This window comes from Aotus nancymaae, unplaced genomic scaffold (assembly GCF_030222135.1).
Source record: "Aotus nancymaae isolate 86718 unplaced genomic scaffold, 86718_ANA_hifiasm-v0.15.2.pri h1tg000008l, whole genome shotgun sequence".
Taxonomy (NCBI): domain Eukaryota; kingdom Metazoa; phylum Chordata; class Mammalia; order Primates; family Aotidae; genus Aotus; species Aotus nancymaae.
The window spans coordinates 54,755,022-54,771,534 of record NW_026988419.1 but is presented as its reverse complement, the minus strand read 5'-3'; the positions used below and the strand labels follow the sequence as shown (position 1 = coordinate 54,771,534).

General features: G+C 34.2%; 1 protein-coding gene across 5 annotated transcripts in view; it reads left to right on the top strand.

The window, feature by feature from the left end:
- The window catches only part of CHN1 (chimerin 1), a 191,620-nt gene that overhangs the window by 100,156 nt on the left and 74,951 nt on the right, over positions 1–16,513 (top strand). For 4 of the 5 annotated variants that reach the window (XM_012439188.3, XM_012439189.3, XM_064373333.1 and 1 more), the window contains one exon: positions 15,820–16,108. The exons of the other annotated variant lie outside the window; for it this stretch is intronic. In XM_012439188.3, the coding sequence (XP_012294611.1) occupies positions 15,820–16,108 (289 nt within the window). The remainder of the gene's footprint in view (positions 1–15,819; positions 16,109–16,513) is intronic. 5 annotated transcript variants of the gene reach the window in all.

Sequence of the window (16,513 nt, the reverse complement as noted above, 5' to 3'; positions counted from 1 at the left end):
CGTAACTAGCCACTAGATGGGCTGATGAAACTCTACACTGCTTTTTTGAACTGCTGTAGGAGTGGGGGAATACTTTATTACATGGAGCTAAACTTTGGAGTATTTTGATTTTTTTTTTTTTTTACTATCCTACCAATAGAACTAACATGTCTAAGACATATCTGAAAATATATATGTTTTTATATATGTATATATATAAAACACACAAGCACACAGATTTATTTTCTCTATTGATAATTCTGTTATGATCTTAAGGCAAATGTTGATCTTTTGTCGTTTACGCTGCCAGCCATTCAAGGACAGGCCTCTGCCCTGCCAAAATACAAAAGAGTAAATGCATTTCTCTTACATAATAATGTGCCAAACAATGAAAATTCAGTAAGTGTACACAATGATTAAGATATTGCTTAATTCAGGAATAATCATCTTTTCAGTCTTTAAATTAATCAGTAAATTTCAGAAACTGGAACATCCATTTTGAATAAGAAAGAGCACAAGGTTACAAATGATTATCCAGCATTTTATACCCAAATTTTGCCAGAACACACAAATTTCCAAATACACCAATTTTAACATTTACCAGAATGAATCAATAGAATGTGGGAAGAGAAATCCCTTTCTTTCTTTGCTTCCCTCCTCTCTTTACTTTTTCACATTTATTTATAAGGCATTTCACTAAATTATATATATGATTTGAATGTGGTTGGTGATATACATTAACCAACATATATGGATTTTGAAGATTTGTTGATAAACAGAATTAAGTACAGTGGTGTTGGAAACAGGAAAACTAGAAGCACCAACACTCATAACCATTGAAGGTTAAAAGTTTAATGTAGTCATTATCCGAATTTACTCATTTACTTTGCAGATTAAGAGGATGAAAATGACATATGCAAAATGTGGGCTTCTGTGTAGTCCTGTCTGCATATCTTTCTCAAAATTGTGTAAAAGCATGATATGACAAACTGTGAGTTGGACTGATATCATAATTTTCAGCACAGCTACATGTATTGGTTACTAAAATACTTTTATCGAAAGATATATATTAATTCATATAGTTAACCTACATAATTACAGTGTCCTCTTTATCCCAGCCAAATGTCACCATATGCTTTTTAGACAATGGTGATTTAATTGTATTTAGTTTTTAAGAAATTAACAAAGCTTAGGAAGAGGTGACAGGCTGATAACATGCCTTGAAAACGGTATGAAATAAAATAGGAAATTGATTAAGAAGAGGGAGGAGAATACAGATAAAGATGTGAAGCAAAGAGGTTTGTGTTTTCTCTTTTATAAGCTTCATCTTTAGCATATCTAATACACAGAGAAGTTAATGAGTTATATAACAGTATCCAGTTCTGTCTCAGGAATACAAACCAGCTCTTTATACTATACTGGTGCTTGTAATGAACATGCGTAGATCTCGTATATAAAGGAGTACTTTTTTTTTTTAAATTTTAGATTTGGCTTTTGTGACTTCTCATTTTCCAACATTTATAATTAAAACAATTGAAGCCTGAAACTAGTAAAAACTTTATAAATGTCACCTAAGCATACACAGATGTGGATTTAGAGTCCAGTATAGGTGTTTTGGGTGTTCTTAATTAATTGGTCCGAAGTCATTTTCCTCTTTTATCAGAAATGTTGTTTCGATGTCTTGATTTTAATTACATTTACTTCTCTCCTCTGCTCACTAAAACTGTTGAAAAACCTTCAGCTCTCCTCTGTGAACAATTGTTTGTGAGTTCAGCTGAGGAGAAAATGGAAACTTTCCATATATATAGTTAATACTTATAATAGAATCTGAAAGCATTCAGATATCAGAAACCTACTTTGCCATGAATAGCATAATTTTTCAGATGGCCTATTCAGTATTTGGATTAAGGGTAACGACTTCTCTTCTCTTGTGTAAAGAGATGTGTTTTGATTTACAGAGGGAAGGGCAGCTATTAATTTGTCTCAATGGATTGTCCTTTTGGTTCTCTTAATCTATACGTGTTTTTCTGAACTTGCTTATTTATTTTTTTAACTTAACAATTTTTAAGTGCAGTTACAGTGTTTTTAACTCTATGCACATTGTTGTACAACAGATCTCCAGAACTTTTTCCTCTTGTGTGACTGAAACTCTATACCCATTGAACAACTCCCCATTTCCCCCTTCCTCCTACTCCATAGCAACCGCCCTCCTACTTTCTGTTTGCATGATTTTGACTACTCTAGATATCTGTATTAAGTGGATTCTTTTTATGATTGCCTAATTTCACTTAATGTCCTCATGGTTCATCCATGTTGTCGCATATGAAAGGGTTTCCTTCATTTTTAAAGCTGAATAATCCTTCAGTGTGTGTGTGTGTGTGTGTGTGTGTGTGTGTGTGTGTATATATACACATACACACATACATACATACACAGTAGTCCTCTCTTATCTGTAGTGTATACATTCAAGACCCCAGTGGATGCCTGAAACTGTGGATAGTACTAAACCCTCTGTGTGTGTGTGTGTGTGTGTGTGTGTGTGTGTGTACACTATATTTTTTCCAGCTAATAATGAGCTACTAAGTGACTAATGGGTAGGTAGCTTATACAACATGGATATGCTAGATAAAGGAATAGTTCATGTCCTAGGAGAGACAGAGAGTGAAGGGGCAAGATTTCCTCATGCTATTCAGAATGGTGCACAATATAAGACATATGAATTATTTATTTTTGAGATTTTCCATTCAGTATTTTCAGACCACGTTTGACCATAGGTAACTGAAACCACGGAAAACGAAACCATGGATAAGGTAGACTACTGTACCACATTTTCTTTATCCACTTACCCATCCATGGACGTTTTGGTTGCTTTCACATCTTGGCTATCGTGAACAATGCTGCAGTGAATTTGAGTGTGCAAATATCTTCAAGATCCTGTTTTCCATCCTTTTGAATAGATATGCGGAAGTTGGATTGCTCGGTCATATAATAGTTCTATTTTTAATTTTTTGAGGAACCTCCATACTGTTTTTCATAGTGTTTTTCACCATTTTATAGTCTCACCAACTGTACATGAGTGTTCCATTTTCTCTACATCCTCACCAATATTTGTTATTTTCTTGTTTTTTTGGTAGTGGCCATTTTAATGGTATGCAGTGATAGCTCATTATGGTTTTGATTTGCATTTTCCTGATGATTAGTGATGTTGAACATCTTTTCATATGCTTGTTGGTAATTTGTGTATCTTCCTTGGAGAAATGTCTGTTCCTTTGGCCAGTTTTTAACTGGGTTATTACTACTTTTTGGTTATTGAGTTACAGGAGTTTTTAATATATTTTATATATTCTAGATATTAGTCTCATATCTGATAATATGGTTTACAAATATTTCCTCCCATTCCTTAGGTTATCTTTTCACTCTATCGATTGTTTCCTTCACTGTGCGGAAGTTTTTTGTGCTATAGTGCCATTTGTCTGTTTTTGTTTTTGTTACTTGTGCTTTTGGTGTCATATCCAAGAAATTACCCATTCCAATGTCATGAAACTTTTCCCCTATGTTTTCTTCTAGGAGTTCTATAGTTTCAGATCTTCATTTAGGTCTTTAATCCATTTTGAGTTGATGTTTGTACATGGTATACAAATGATTCTTTTGCATAAAGGTATCTAGATTTCCCAACACTGTTTTTTAAAGAGACTATCCTTTTCCTGTTGTGTAGTCTTGGTACTCTTGTTAAAGATCATTTAACCATACACATGAGAGTTTCTATCTGGGCTCTCTTTTCTCTTTCATTGGTCTGTGTCCAAAACCATACAGTTTTGATTACTGTAGCTTTGTTATATACTTTGAAATGAGGACATTTGAGACCTCCATCCTTGTTTGTCTTTCTCAAGATCATTTGGGCCATTTGTGGTCTTTTGTGATTTCATATGAATTTCAGGATCTTTTTCTACTTCTGTAAAAATTCTATGGAAGTTTTAATAGGGATTGCTTTGAGTCTATAGATTGCTTTGGATAGTATGGACATTTTAACAATATTAAGTCTTCTAACCTGTAAATATAAATGTCTTTCCGTTTATTTGTGTCTTCTTCAATTTCAGTAATGTTTTGTAGTTTTCAGTATACAGGTCTTTTGCCTCTTAAGTTTATTCTTTTTGATGCTCTTGTAAGTAGAATTGTTTTCTTTGGATTGTTCATTGTTACTACGTAGAAATATAGCTGATTTTTCAGTGTTGATTTTTGTATCCTGCAGCTTTGCTAAATTCATTTATTGGTTCTAGTAGTTTTCTTGTGGAGTCTTTAAGGTTTTCTACATATAAGATGATGTCATCTGTGAACAGAGGTAATTTTACTTGTTGTTTTGCAATTGAGATGCTTTGAATTTCTTTTCCTTGCCTAATTGCTCTGCCAAGAACTTCTAATACTAGGTTGAATAGAAGTAGTGAGAGTGGCCATCGGTGCCTTGTTCCTGATCTTAGAGGAAGAACTTTCAGTTTTTCAGCATTAAATTTGATAAAAGGTGAGGATTTTTCATCTATGACCTTTGTTGTATTGAGGTAATTTCCTTCTATTCCTAGTTTGTTGAGTGGTGGTTTTGTAAAAAACAAAAAAGTCATGCAAGAGTGCTGAATTTTGTTAGCTACTTTTTCCGCATCAATTGAGGTGATCATGTGATTTTTGCCCTTCATTCTGTCCATGTGGATATTACATTTATTGATTTTGTATGGTGATTCATTCTTTCATCCCAGGGATGAATTTCACTTGGTCATGTTTTGTGTGTAATTCTTTTAATGTGCTATTTAATTTGGTTCACTAAGTTGTTGAGGATTTTTGTTTCAATATTCATCAAGCATATTGGTCTATAGTTTTCTGATAGTAATCTTTGTCTGGCTTTGGTATCACAGTAATGCTAGCATCATAAAATGAGTTTGGAAATATTCCTTCCTGTCTTAGTCTGTTTGTGCTGCTATAACAAAATATAGCAGACTGGGTAATATATAAACAATTGAAATTTATTTCTCATAGTACTGGCATCTGGTAAATCTAAGACCATGGTGTTAGCACATTTGGTGTCTGATGAGGGCCCAGACTGCGCTTCCAAGATGGCAATTTGAACACTGTGTTCTCACGTTGTGAAAGGAACAGAAGGGAAAAGGGGCCAAATCCTGTGTTAAAACTCTTTTATAAAGGCTTTAATTCTATTTACAAAGTAAGAGCCCTCATGACCCGATTGTTCCATAGAGGCCCCACCTCTTAATACTACTCCATTGGAGATTAAGTTTCAACATTAATTTTGCAGGGGGTGCAAACATTCAAATAAAAATAGCTGCTCAAGTTTTTAGAAGAGTTTGAGAAGGATTGGCAGTTATTCTTTTCTAAATGTTTGGTAGAGTTTTTCACTGAAGCCATCTGGTCCTGGTCTTTTCTTTATTGGGACGTTGTTGATTATTGATTCGATCTCCTTGCTAGTTACAGGTCTGTTCAGATTTTCTGTTTCTTTATGATTCAGTCTTGGCGTAGGTTATATGTTTATGTGATTTAATTCATTTTTAGGTTATCCAGTTTGTTGACATATAATTATTCATAGTCATTTCTCATACTTTTTATTTTTGTGGCATCAATTGTAATGTTTCTTGTTTCACTTCTGATTTATTTGAGTCTTCGCTATATTTTTCTTAGTTAATGGCTTATCAATTTTGTTGGTCTTTTTAAAAAACTCATAGTTTAATTGATTTTTTTCCTCTGTTGTTTTTCTAGTGTCTATTTTGTTTATTTTTGCTCTAATCATTGCTATTACCTTCCTTTTGCTAATTTTGGGTTTTATTGATCTTCCCCCCCCCCATCCCAGTTCCTTGAGGTATATAAAGTTATTTGATTGAGATCTTTCTTTTTTAATGTAGGTATTTACCACTATAAACTGTCTCTTAGTTCTGCTCTTGCTGCATCCCATAAGTATGTTGTGTTTTTATTTTCATTTGTCTCAAGATATTTTCTAGTTTTCCTTATGATTTCTTCTTTGACCCATTGTTGTTTTTTTTTTGCCCATTGTTTTTTCAAGAGTACATTATTTAATTTCCACATATTTATTAATATTTTAGTTTTTCTACTGTTGATATCTAGTTTCATTTCATTGTGATCGATATAGATACTTGGTATGATTTCAGTCTTCTTAAATTTTTTAAGTCTTGTTTTGAGGCCTAACACACGATCTAACCTAGAGAATATTCCGTGTATATGTGAGAAGAATGTGCATTCTTCTACTGTTTGGTGGAGTGTTCTGTATGTGCCTATTAGGTTCTGTTGGGGTATAATTGCTTCTATTCCTTGTTGATTGTCTATCTGGTTTTTCTATTCATTATTAAAGTTGGATCTTGAAATTTCCCACTATTGTGTTACCATGTATTTCTTTCTCCTTTCAATTCTGTCAGTGTTAGCTTTGTATATCTGGGTGTTCTAATAGGTGCCTGTGTATTTTTTCTTCTTCTATTTTGAGATGGTCTTGCTGCATTGCTCATGCTGGTCTTGAACTTCTGGGCTTAAATGATGCTTCTACCTCAGCCTCCTGAGTATCTGGGACTACAGTTACATGGTACTGTACCTGGCTAGGTGCCTATATCCTTATATTTGTACAGGCTTAAGTGTTAAGTCATCTGTATCATTTCCCTTCTGGGATATTCTGGCCTATATTCTTATATTTATATGTGCTATATCTTCCTGGTGAACTGACACTTTTGTCATCATATAATGTCCTTCTTTGCCTCTTGTAACAATTTTTTACTTAGTAAAAGTCAATTTTTTCTGATACAAGTATGGCCACTGCCTTCCTTTGGTTACCATTTGCATGGAATATCTTTGTCCACCCTTTTGCTCTTGGCCTATGTATTTTTACATCTAAGGTGAGACAGTGTACAGTTGCATTTTGCTTTTATATTCATTCAGCCACTCTCTGTCTTTTAACTGGAGAGTTGAATCCATTTGTGTTTAATTACAGATAAGAGAGGACTTACTATTACTGTTTTGTTCATTGTTTTCTGCTTATCTTATAGCTATTATCTCTCTTCTCTTGTTGCCTCCATTTTTGTTTCATTGATTTTTTTTAATTGATGTACTTTGATTCCCTTCTTGTTTTCTTTTGTGTAGTTCATTTATATACATACACACACATACAAACATATTTATTTATCCTGGTTAGAATTCTTCAAGCTTCTTGAATTTGGATTTTTATTTCCTTTCTTCAAACTTGGGATATTATTTCTTCAATTAACTCTGCTGCTTTTTCTCTTTCTGGAATTCCCCTAATACCTATATTAATACACTTCATAGTATCCCATAAGTCCCTTAGGATTCCTTCACTTTTTTTAGTTCATTTTCCTCTTTATTCTTCAGGGTCGATAATTCAAATGACCTGTCTTTAAGTTTGCTGATTCTTCTGCTTTATAAAGTCTGCTGTTGAACCCCTCTAATGAATTTTTTAATCCATTTATTGTATTCTTTTGTAGAATTTATTCGTTTCTTTTTTATAATTTCTGTGTCTTTGTTGATTTCATTTTGTCATGAAGTTTTTTCCTTGATTTTGTTTAGTTGCTTATCTGTGTTGTCTTGTAGATCATTGAGTTTCTTTTAGACATTTATTTGAATTCTTTTTCTGATGTTTCATAGATATCCATTTATTTGGGTTTGGTTTCATGAGATTTATTTTGTTCCATTGATTGTGCTATTTCCTTGTTTCTTCATATGCTTTATAAGTTCATTTTATTTTTAGCTGAATGTGTTTGAAAAAAATAACCACCTTTTCTAGCCTTTATGTACTGGTTTCATAGAGGAGAAAACCTTTATCAATTAACCTGTGTAGAGATTCTAGGGGCCTCTAAAACCTTTTATGAGGGATGTGTTTTCTCTGGGCCTTGTGTGTAATTTCCCAGTTAGAGAGATTTGCTGGTTTCTTTTTCAGGAGCTTTTAATCTCTTGCTCCCTCTGGTACCTGTGGGTAGTTTTACAGGTTCTTGGTCTACAGCAGCAAGCTGCCCCACTATCCCCTCAATCAAGTGAGACATTAGTCCCTTGAGTGGCTCTCTGAAAAGTTGGAACACCATATTCACACTCCATACTCTTCTCCATCCCACCTTTGGTGGATTCACACTGAGCTGCACTGGCTTCTCTGTGGCACCATAGGACCTCTTTTGCTGCTGCAAAACATCCTTACATTACCAGTTCCATTAGTGCTCTGAGTGCTCTGAGGCAAGAGGAAAAAACAATCCTTCAAGAAACCCTCTGAAAAGCCAGTGTTGCATGCATGTTCCACTCTTCTCCCCACTGCTCTCTCCCATCACCCCAAAGCTGCAAGCAGAGCTGAGCTGTGCCAGCTTGGGGAAGAGGTTATTGTGGATAAAGTGAAATGACTCTTCTTACCTTTCCGTGCATTTCTTCTGGGCTTTGCACTTACCTGGAGTACTGCAACTTCCTAGCTGGTTTCTGAAGTTCTCATAAAGATATTTTGATGTATTGATATATTACCCTTATCGTACTAAATGCACTGAATGTTTCTTTTGATTTGTCTCCCCTCAACACCCCCATATTGCCCTTTCTTCCTTGAGTATAGTAGAACAGATCTGTGAATGCTTTATGTTATCCCCAGGCCACAATAGCTGCCTTATGGTTCTTGTCATCCTTCTGAGTGAGTGTTTCTCCCTCCTCTTGCTCCCCATCTGCTCTTATTTCAGACAATTGTGTAACTTTTGGCTCAGCTTATGCTCTCAATTGTGGTCATTCTCCAAGCTGCAGATTGACCTTTCCTGCTAGGACTTTCAAAATTTTGCCAACGGTTCCAATAACTGTTTGCTGCCAGGTTTTTAGGTTCACTAAAAAGAAAAAAAAAAAAATCTGTTTATGACTCAGGTGTTTTGGTTTTTAGAGATGGTACCGATGTGCAAGGTTATATTTGAGTTTCTATTGAATATGGTTTTGCCTGGTGCTTTTGATCATATAGTTATTAATTTATTTTCTGAAAAGATCTTCACATGTTCCATAAATATACCTAAGTGCGGGTACCACCTATAGTAAATTTTATAAATCTGTCTGTCTTTAAAAATGAACTGAGGTCCTCCAGGGCAGAAATGAAGTCTTGTTCATCTTGGTTTCCTTAAACCTTGTGTAGTGGTTGGCATATACTTGGCTTATTTAGTAGAATTGCGTTGAATAATAAATTGTTAGAACACTTTTCTATGATGCAGTTCTTTATATAAATAAGAAATTGCAGAAATCCATTTTTCATTCTGTTAACACTCTTGTTTTAGGATCTCTTAAGTAGACAGATATTCATGATTTCCTTTTTACGTTGCTCTAAAAGATACATAGCCTAATTATGGAGCTTTTGGTAATCTTTTTGTCACTGTGATTTTAAATAAATATAGGTGGTCAATTATTCAGAACATGCCTTTGCAGTCAGTCCTGGATTCAAACTATTTCTTACATTTTTTATATGACTTTGGGCAAGTTACTTTATGTCCCTAAGTTTTCATTTCCTTATCTATAAAATAAGGATGGAATAATGACTCCTAGAGTCATTGGAGGGATTATTTGAGATAATACATACATAGCGCCTAGGATATAACACTCTAAATGTATTAGATAGTATTATTAAAATAAACACAGAGATACATTCTATATTACAATTTAAACCTTTTTCTTATTAGCCATTAAAAGTCAACAAGTGGTAACTATTGTTACGTTGATAATTCTTTTTTTCATCTAATAGTTGATTTTATCTGATGCCTAATATCTTCATTAGAGATAAGAAGCTAATTAACCTCAGAAACTAAGTAGCAAATACAAATATGGCTTACTGCTTTTCCATAGTTGGAAATCCTAGTCTAGTTGTGTTTAAAGTCTGAACCATTAACAGTTTTCAAGAGGGAAAAACTATGTGATAGGATCCCTCAAATGCATAATATTAATGATCACAGTATATGTCCCATAATCTTTTCTAATTTACTGGATACTTAATGTGGTTTCCAGGTTTGGCCATTTATGGACATTGCTGCCAGATGTATATATATGCTGGTACATATAATCACATATATTATCTAGGATATTACCTAGGAGTAGGTTTAATGCATTGTAGGGTATGTATATATTGAACTTTAGTAAATAATATAAAACCCTGTGTTAAACAGTATAGTAGGTTCTAGTTATGTTAGCTACTCTGTATCCTTGCTGGTGCTTAGTATTGTTAGGCTTGTTAAATTTTGCCAGTCTGAGGATTTATTTGCAATTACTGGACTACTCTGTGAGCACAGAGTAGTGCTTGGTGTGGGTTCTATTTTCACCCATTGTATAAATGTGTGTTCTTCCATTATAATAAAATTTTTTGAGTTATCGCTTTGATTCCTTCCCCTTCCATTTTGTCTTTTCTCTTTCTATAAATGTTGAACTTTCTGGATTGATTCTCTATCTTAATTCTTTTATCTCCTTTTTAAAATCATTGTTTTTGTTCTTTAAAATTTTTCTCAACTTTTTGTTTTGTTAAAATTTATGCTATATTCCTTTTTCTACTTATTTTTCTATATATTCTACATTTATTCCCTTTTTACAGCATTCTCATGTTTTTTGGTTAAGTTCTATTCAAGAATAGGAACAGGAAACATCTTATTTTGGGTTTTTTGAACATATTTTTATCCCCATGCATGATTTTGTCTCCTCTAACTTGATTTGCTTCTGTTTGTTTATCATAGTCTTTGTCTTTCATGAGAGGAGTTTTCCTCTGATGTCAAGTGGTTCTTGGCTGACTGATCATGCTTAAGCATATGGAACACTGAAAAGCTGACTGGTAGTTCTGAGAACTTGGGGGAAGCCTGACAATTATAGGATGATGGTCTCTACTCTTAAGTCATTTTAGTTGAGTTGATCAGATTTCCAAGAGTAGAATCTTTCATCTATCAGGAAAGGTACGAGCCTTCTGATAACCTCATGGTGAAGAGAAATGGAGGTATCAATTTCTTTAGTATTTAAATTTTGGGTATTTAAAACTTTCACTTAGTTTTCAAGATGATACCTCTGCTTGTATTCCCTCAGTTCACAATCTCCCTGTTTTATCCTGCCTAGAGAATAGAACTTAAGTCTTCTGCCATGGTGGGGAAGGGCTAACAATGGGGACAGGATTGGGGAGGGCAAGGGGAATATCCCTCTGCTTCTTAAAAAGACTTCAAGTTAATCTTTCTATATCAGTTCCACCTTCCAGAGCTATATCAGTTCCACTGTTCAGAAGATGGCTTCTTTAGAAGTTTAGTTAGGCAAATTGGATTTCTTCTTCACTGAAAATGATTTATTTGGCCAAAGAAATATCATTATGAGTTGACGTAATTTAATACTTTTCCCCATAGTCCAAAATTAATAGCAAGATAGACAAAAGTCATAACGTAACAAAGTTTTAGATGGGAGATCATTTTAATGTTGTATATATAACTATGCTATCTCTTCCTTAGCCTTCCTTAGTTCATAGAATTCATCTAAATTTATGTTTTAGCATTTAATTAAATGCATCATCATATTCTTATTTCTGTTTTAACTTTTCTTCCAAGAGTATCTTATGATTGGATGAATGTATGAGATACTTATATTTCACCATTAGATTAGCTTTTTTGACTCTGGTAAACAACACACAAATATATATTTATGATAAATAAAACTGTTTTTGTATGTTGATTTCTGGAAATACTTCTAATATTTTATTGTTAGCTTAGACAAGTGTGTTGTATATGTTTTGTTTTCTGTTTGTTAACACAAAACATGTGTTAGCTTGGAGCTTTCCTTTGAGGAGATTCTTCCAAATCACTTTGGCCTCAAATTAGAATTAATTCTTGGTTTTGTAAAAAGTAAAGTAAAATTCTGAAAGCTGTTCTTCATATATTTTTTCATCATTTTTATCTTCTAGATTGAATTTTTTGTCAGTATGATTCATTTGCTGAAAAGTAGGAAAGATGGTATATTAAGGATTTTGTTTATTTTAAAAAGACATTAGAATTATATATTTGAAATTCATTAAATGCATCTGGGCACAGCATTAAACAGCTTTTTAAAACAGGAAACCCAAAGCCTGGAATCACTGGAGAAAGATGTTCTTTCTAGAAAGCGGTATTATGTACAACAGTAGCAGTTAAAAGCCTTTCTTTTCTATTTGTTTACTATAGTACCACTTTGGAGAAAATAAATTTTCATCTTGTTGAACTCTACCTAGGTGAGAGTTGGGCCTATACAGCTTCAAGTATGTTCACCAAGGAATGAACAGCTATTAAGCAAGGGCAGAGTCAGATAATAAGTACAGGAAAAGATGAAAAGAAAATTGTCCTATAAGAGTCAAAGGAAATGATTTAGCATCAACATTTTTTACAAATCAGAACTCTGCATTCCACGGTTCAATAGTTGTCACCAGGTCCACTTCATATGTCCCGCTTTCAATATATGTAAATCTCTCAGCTTTCTCCTTTGAATTCACAGACCTCATTCCCAGGACACAGTGGAAAGACCTTCTTTGCTTGCTGCTCCTCCCTGCTTTGCTCTCTGTTGTCTTCCCACTGTATTTAACCAAGTGGTAAATATAAACTTATTCAGAGACATCCAGAAGAAAAGTTCACAAAGAGCTCCTCCTTGCCTCTTGTTAACTGTAAAGTAAATCAGTGCAGAGATGTTCCTGTACAGCCAGTGTTGCCAGTTATTTATTCAGCCATCTTCCATGCATATCTATTGAATATTTTTGCTGTTTTACTTTAGTATTGGTAACTCATTCTCTGCAGGGACCTAAGCTAACAGAAAAAGAAGGGAACTACCATTCGTGCGTACTGTATATATTTAGCTTTGACTTGAATATCCTCATGTAATCCTCACAGCCATCTGGGGTAGGAGGATGTTATTCCTATTTTTTAGATGCAGAATCTGACGAATGATTTTCCCAAAGTCACCCAGCTAGGAAGTGGCAGATCCAGGATTTAAACTTACAACTGTCTGATGCCAAAACCTAAGGTTTTCTCTCAAACATATAGGACCCACATTTGCCTGCCCCTCCCCAAACCCTATTTCAAGACTGCAGAAGAAGACTGCAAGGGTGCTTTTATACTTGGACATAAGCAGTAGCTCTGAGATCTTATGTAAGCATAACTGTTGTGCTCCGAGATCTTACTAGGCAGTGAGTTTCTTGGTTTTTATGGTGTTAGGGAGATGCTGGATTCATTGGTTTTGTGAATCACTTTTCAGAATCTTTCTACATATGAGCAAGATTCTATATACATAGTTATTAAAATAATATGAAGGTGAACTTTTTAAAATTTAACGTTTTGTGTCTTTGTATTGACCTGTTTTATGTTTATGTCTTTACCATTGGGGTTGCTGAGGGAATAGGAACTTTATTGTAAACCACCTAATACTTGACAGTAAAGTACCAGTAAAGACAGTAAAGTGTTCTGTTAACTGTTTGTTGAATAAATGACAATATGTAAGCAGTAAACTTCAAGAACTCTTTCTTCTTCCTTAGATTTGGAATCTTCCCCTTTGTGGCTCTTCTTATGTAGAATAGACACATCTATTCCCACCTTCCTCAAAGATTTTCTGTCCTCTTTTTCCTCTTCTAATCCCACAAAGCACATTATGCCTTTCAGGTAAAGAAAGTGGAGAAGTCTCTGATAGTCTGTGCTGTGATGCTGTTCCTAGGTAACTTCCCAAGTAAGAGAGTAGTTCAGAGTAGGCCAGGAAAGCTTGGCAGTTCTCTTAGTAAAACATAATGTAATTTTTCTTTAAAAAGATCAATTATAATTCCAAAATGGAAATTCTTTTTTTTTCCCCCTTTGGGGCAAAGTTTTAATCAAACCATGTTATAAGTTATTTTAGTTATCTGATCATCTTCCTTAAGACTGAAAGTTTGATTGGATTGGAAGCCTGGCACTGAAGTACAGGCAGAGGAGGAATTGGAAATTGTGGGTAGGATCTCCTGAAGTCACTAGTTGAGAACGAGAAAAGGACAAATAGGGTTTTTTGCACAGCTCCTTGCGGGTAGCTAGGCCTTTTCTTGGATGAATTAGGTGTGTCCATTGGAAAGAAGTAGGAAGTTAACTCTAGACTTCCACCCGTCAATGCCGCCATCTTCCCTTCATGCTTTGTGCCCCCCATACTTCTCAGATTTCAGAAGGCTATTGAGTACTAAATGACTGACACCATTGCTTGAATTTGGAAATGCCCACTGTAAAATCATAAGACCCAGCAGGAGTAAAATGGTTTGAGCCCTCATTGAAATGTCTTTGATACAACTGAAATATAAAGGGGCTTAATGCTATGTGTGTTTATCATTGTAAGAGTCTAATAAAAGCTATGAAGTTGCTTTCCATGTTGCAGATTATATATATTAGAAAAAAGGAAATTACGAAAGCAGTATGTTAAACTGAAAAACTTTTTATATTTAACTTTGGTGTAGAAATTTCACCTTCCTAATTTTTCAGGCTTTATAATAAAAATTTACTTGGGAGAAATATGTCTTTAACATTAGAGGAAAATGGAGAACAGGAAAGTGTAATTATATGGATAGTTCACTTAAGTGTAAATCAAAATTTGGTTGCTACTAACGGATGGATAAATTATATGTTAGAAGGGCCGACATGGATAGTACGTTGGATTCTAGATAAAATCGTTATTAAAGTCTAATTTGAACCACAGAAACAGACATGCCTCTGGCCATTATTTTAAAAAATATTTTATTTCCTTTCCATATTTTATTTCCACATTAAGATGTTTCTAACGCCTATCCATTTGGAATATAACCTATACCCGAAGAATTTTGTTGTTATAACAAGGTTGTAGTCCCATTTAACACTTTACTTAAACAGCGTTTATTTTAGTATTTTAGTTCATCCGTGTTCTGTGTATTTTTAACAATGAAATTAAATATATACTTTGTGACTTGTTTAGTTTTTATTTAGTCTCACTCGGGGTTACCTTCAGGAGACCATGACCCTGGCAACTCTTGTTGCCTTGAATTCCTATAAGGACACTGATGTTAATCACGCCAAATTGGATCCATTTCTGAGGTTTGCTGCAGGAAGAAAAAAACTGAAATTATCATAAAAGTAAACCATTCTTCAGTTGTTAGAACACATCATCAGAACATAAAATTGAAAACAGAATTTCTGTAGTCCAATAGCTTATGACTTTTGTGCCGTATATATTGGAAACATTTCTTGTACAGACCTAACCAGCAGACAAAATAATGACTGTTTAAGAAGGAAATAGTAAATACTTGGCCTGTGGCCACAAGTAGCAAAAGTGTGTTTCTGTGCCATCCTGCCCTGTATGACTCATGTTTCTGGAGTCAACTCTACTGTAAGTGATTGCTGACATCATATTCTGGTTAGCCCTAAATGGAGCTTTCCTATTAAAAGACATGACTGCTGAGGTCTAAAGTACATTGACTATTCTTATTGATCAACTTGAAGAAAAAATGTTAGTATAGAAATAACATCTGTTAGGGAGTTGACCAATTGAATATTGACTATGTTTTAATAGGGTGTGCGGTTTATTTTCTCTCATTTTTCCCACAGGCATAATAAAGTGGTTTAAAAAGATAAACAAAAAAATTCTTCCTTTTAGGGTAGGCATGCTTTTGACTAGTTGTCCCTAGTTATTGCAAATTCATTCTTTGTGTTCAAATGTTTAATTTTATATATTCCAGACAATTCAGAGATTAGCCACAGCTTATTTAAACAAAGAAAACACACACAAAACAAAGCATAGTTTTTTTTTTTTCTGTCAGAAAGAATTCAGTTGCTTACTTTTCTTAAAAACATCTTTCCCATTTCATTGAGGCAGATTTGGAAGTCAAACCAGAAACTTCAGGCTCTACTACGATGGCAAGCACTTTGTTGGGGAGAAACGCTTTGAGTCCATCCACGATCTGGTGACTGATGGCTTGATTACTCTCTATATTGAAACCAAGGCAGCAGAATACATTGCCAAGATGACGATAAACCCAATTTATGAGCACATAGGATACACAACCTTAAACAGAGAGCCAGCATACAAAAAACATATGCCAGTCCTGAAAGAGACACATGATGAGAGAGATTCTACAGGCCAGGATGGGGTGTCAGAGAAAAGGGTAAGCTACTATGAAACCACACTTTATCTTTTTCTGTTTGGGTTTCTTTTAAGAAAGCCATTATTGCCAGAAGAAATTGATTTCTCCACAGTGCTTTGGAAAATATCTGCATTTTTCTTAATGTCTAGTTTCTGTGGTGCTGAGCTTTGCATATAACTAATTCTTGTTCTAATAAAATATGTCGGGTATATTTTTATACTCCTGATTGTTTTCTATTTTATCAGTTTCACCATTTTAAAAATATGTTGGAAAAATGGGCCTAGTAAAGAACAATTCAGAGGATTGATAACAGAAGCATAACTCCTGGTCAAGAAAAGATAGCTACTATTACATAAGTAATTGAGGAGGTCGCATTGTCTGTCAAAATTACTTTTTTGTTTTCCTTAAAGACAATTCAGTTTATAA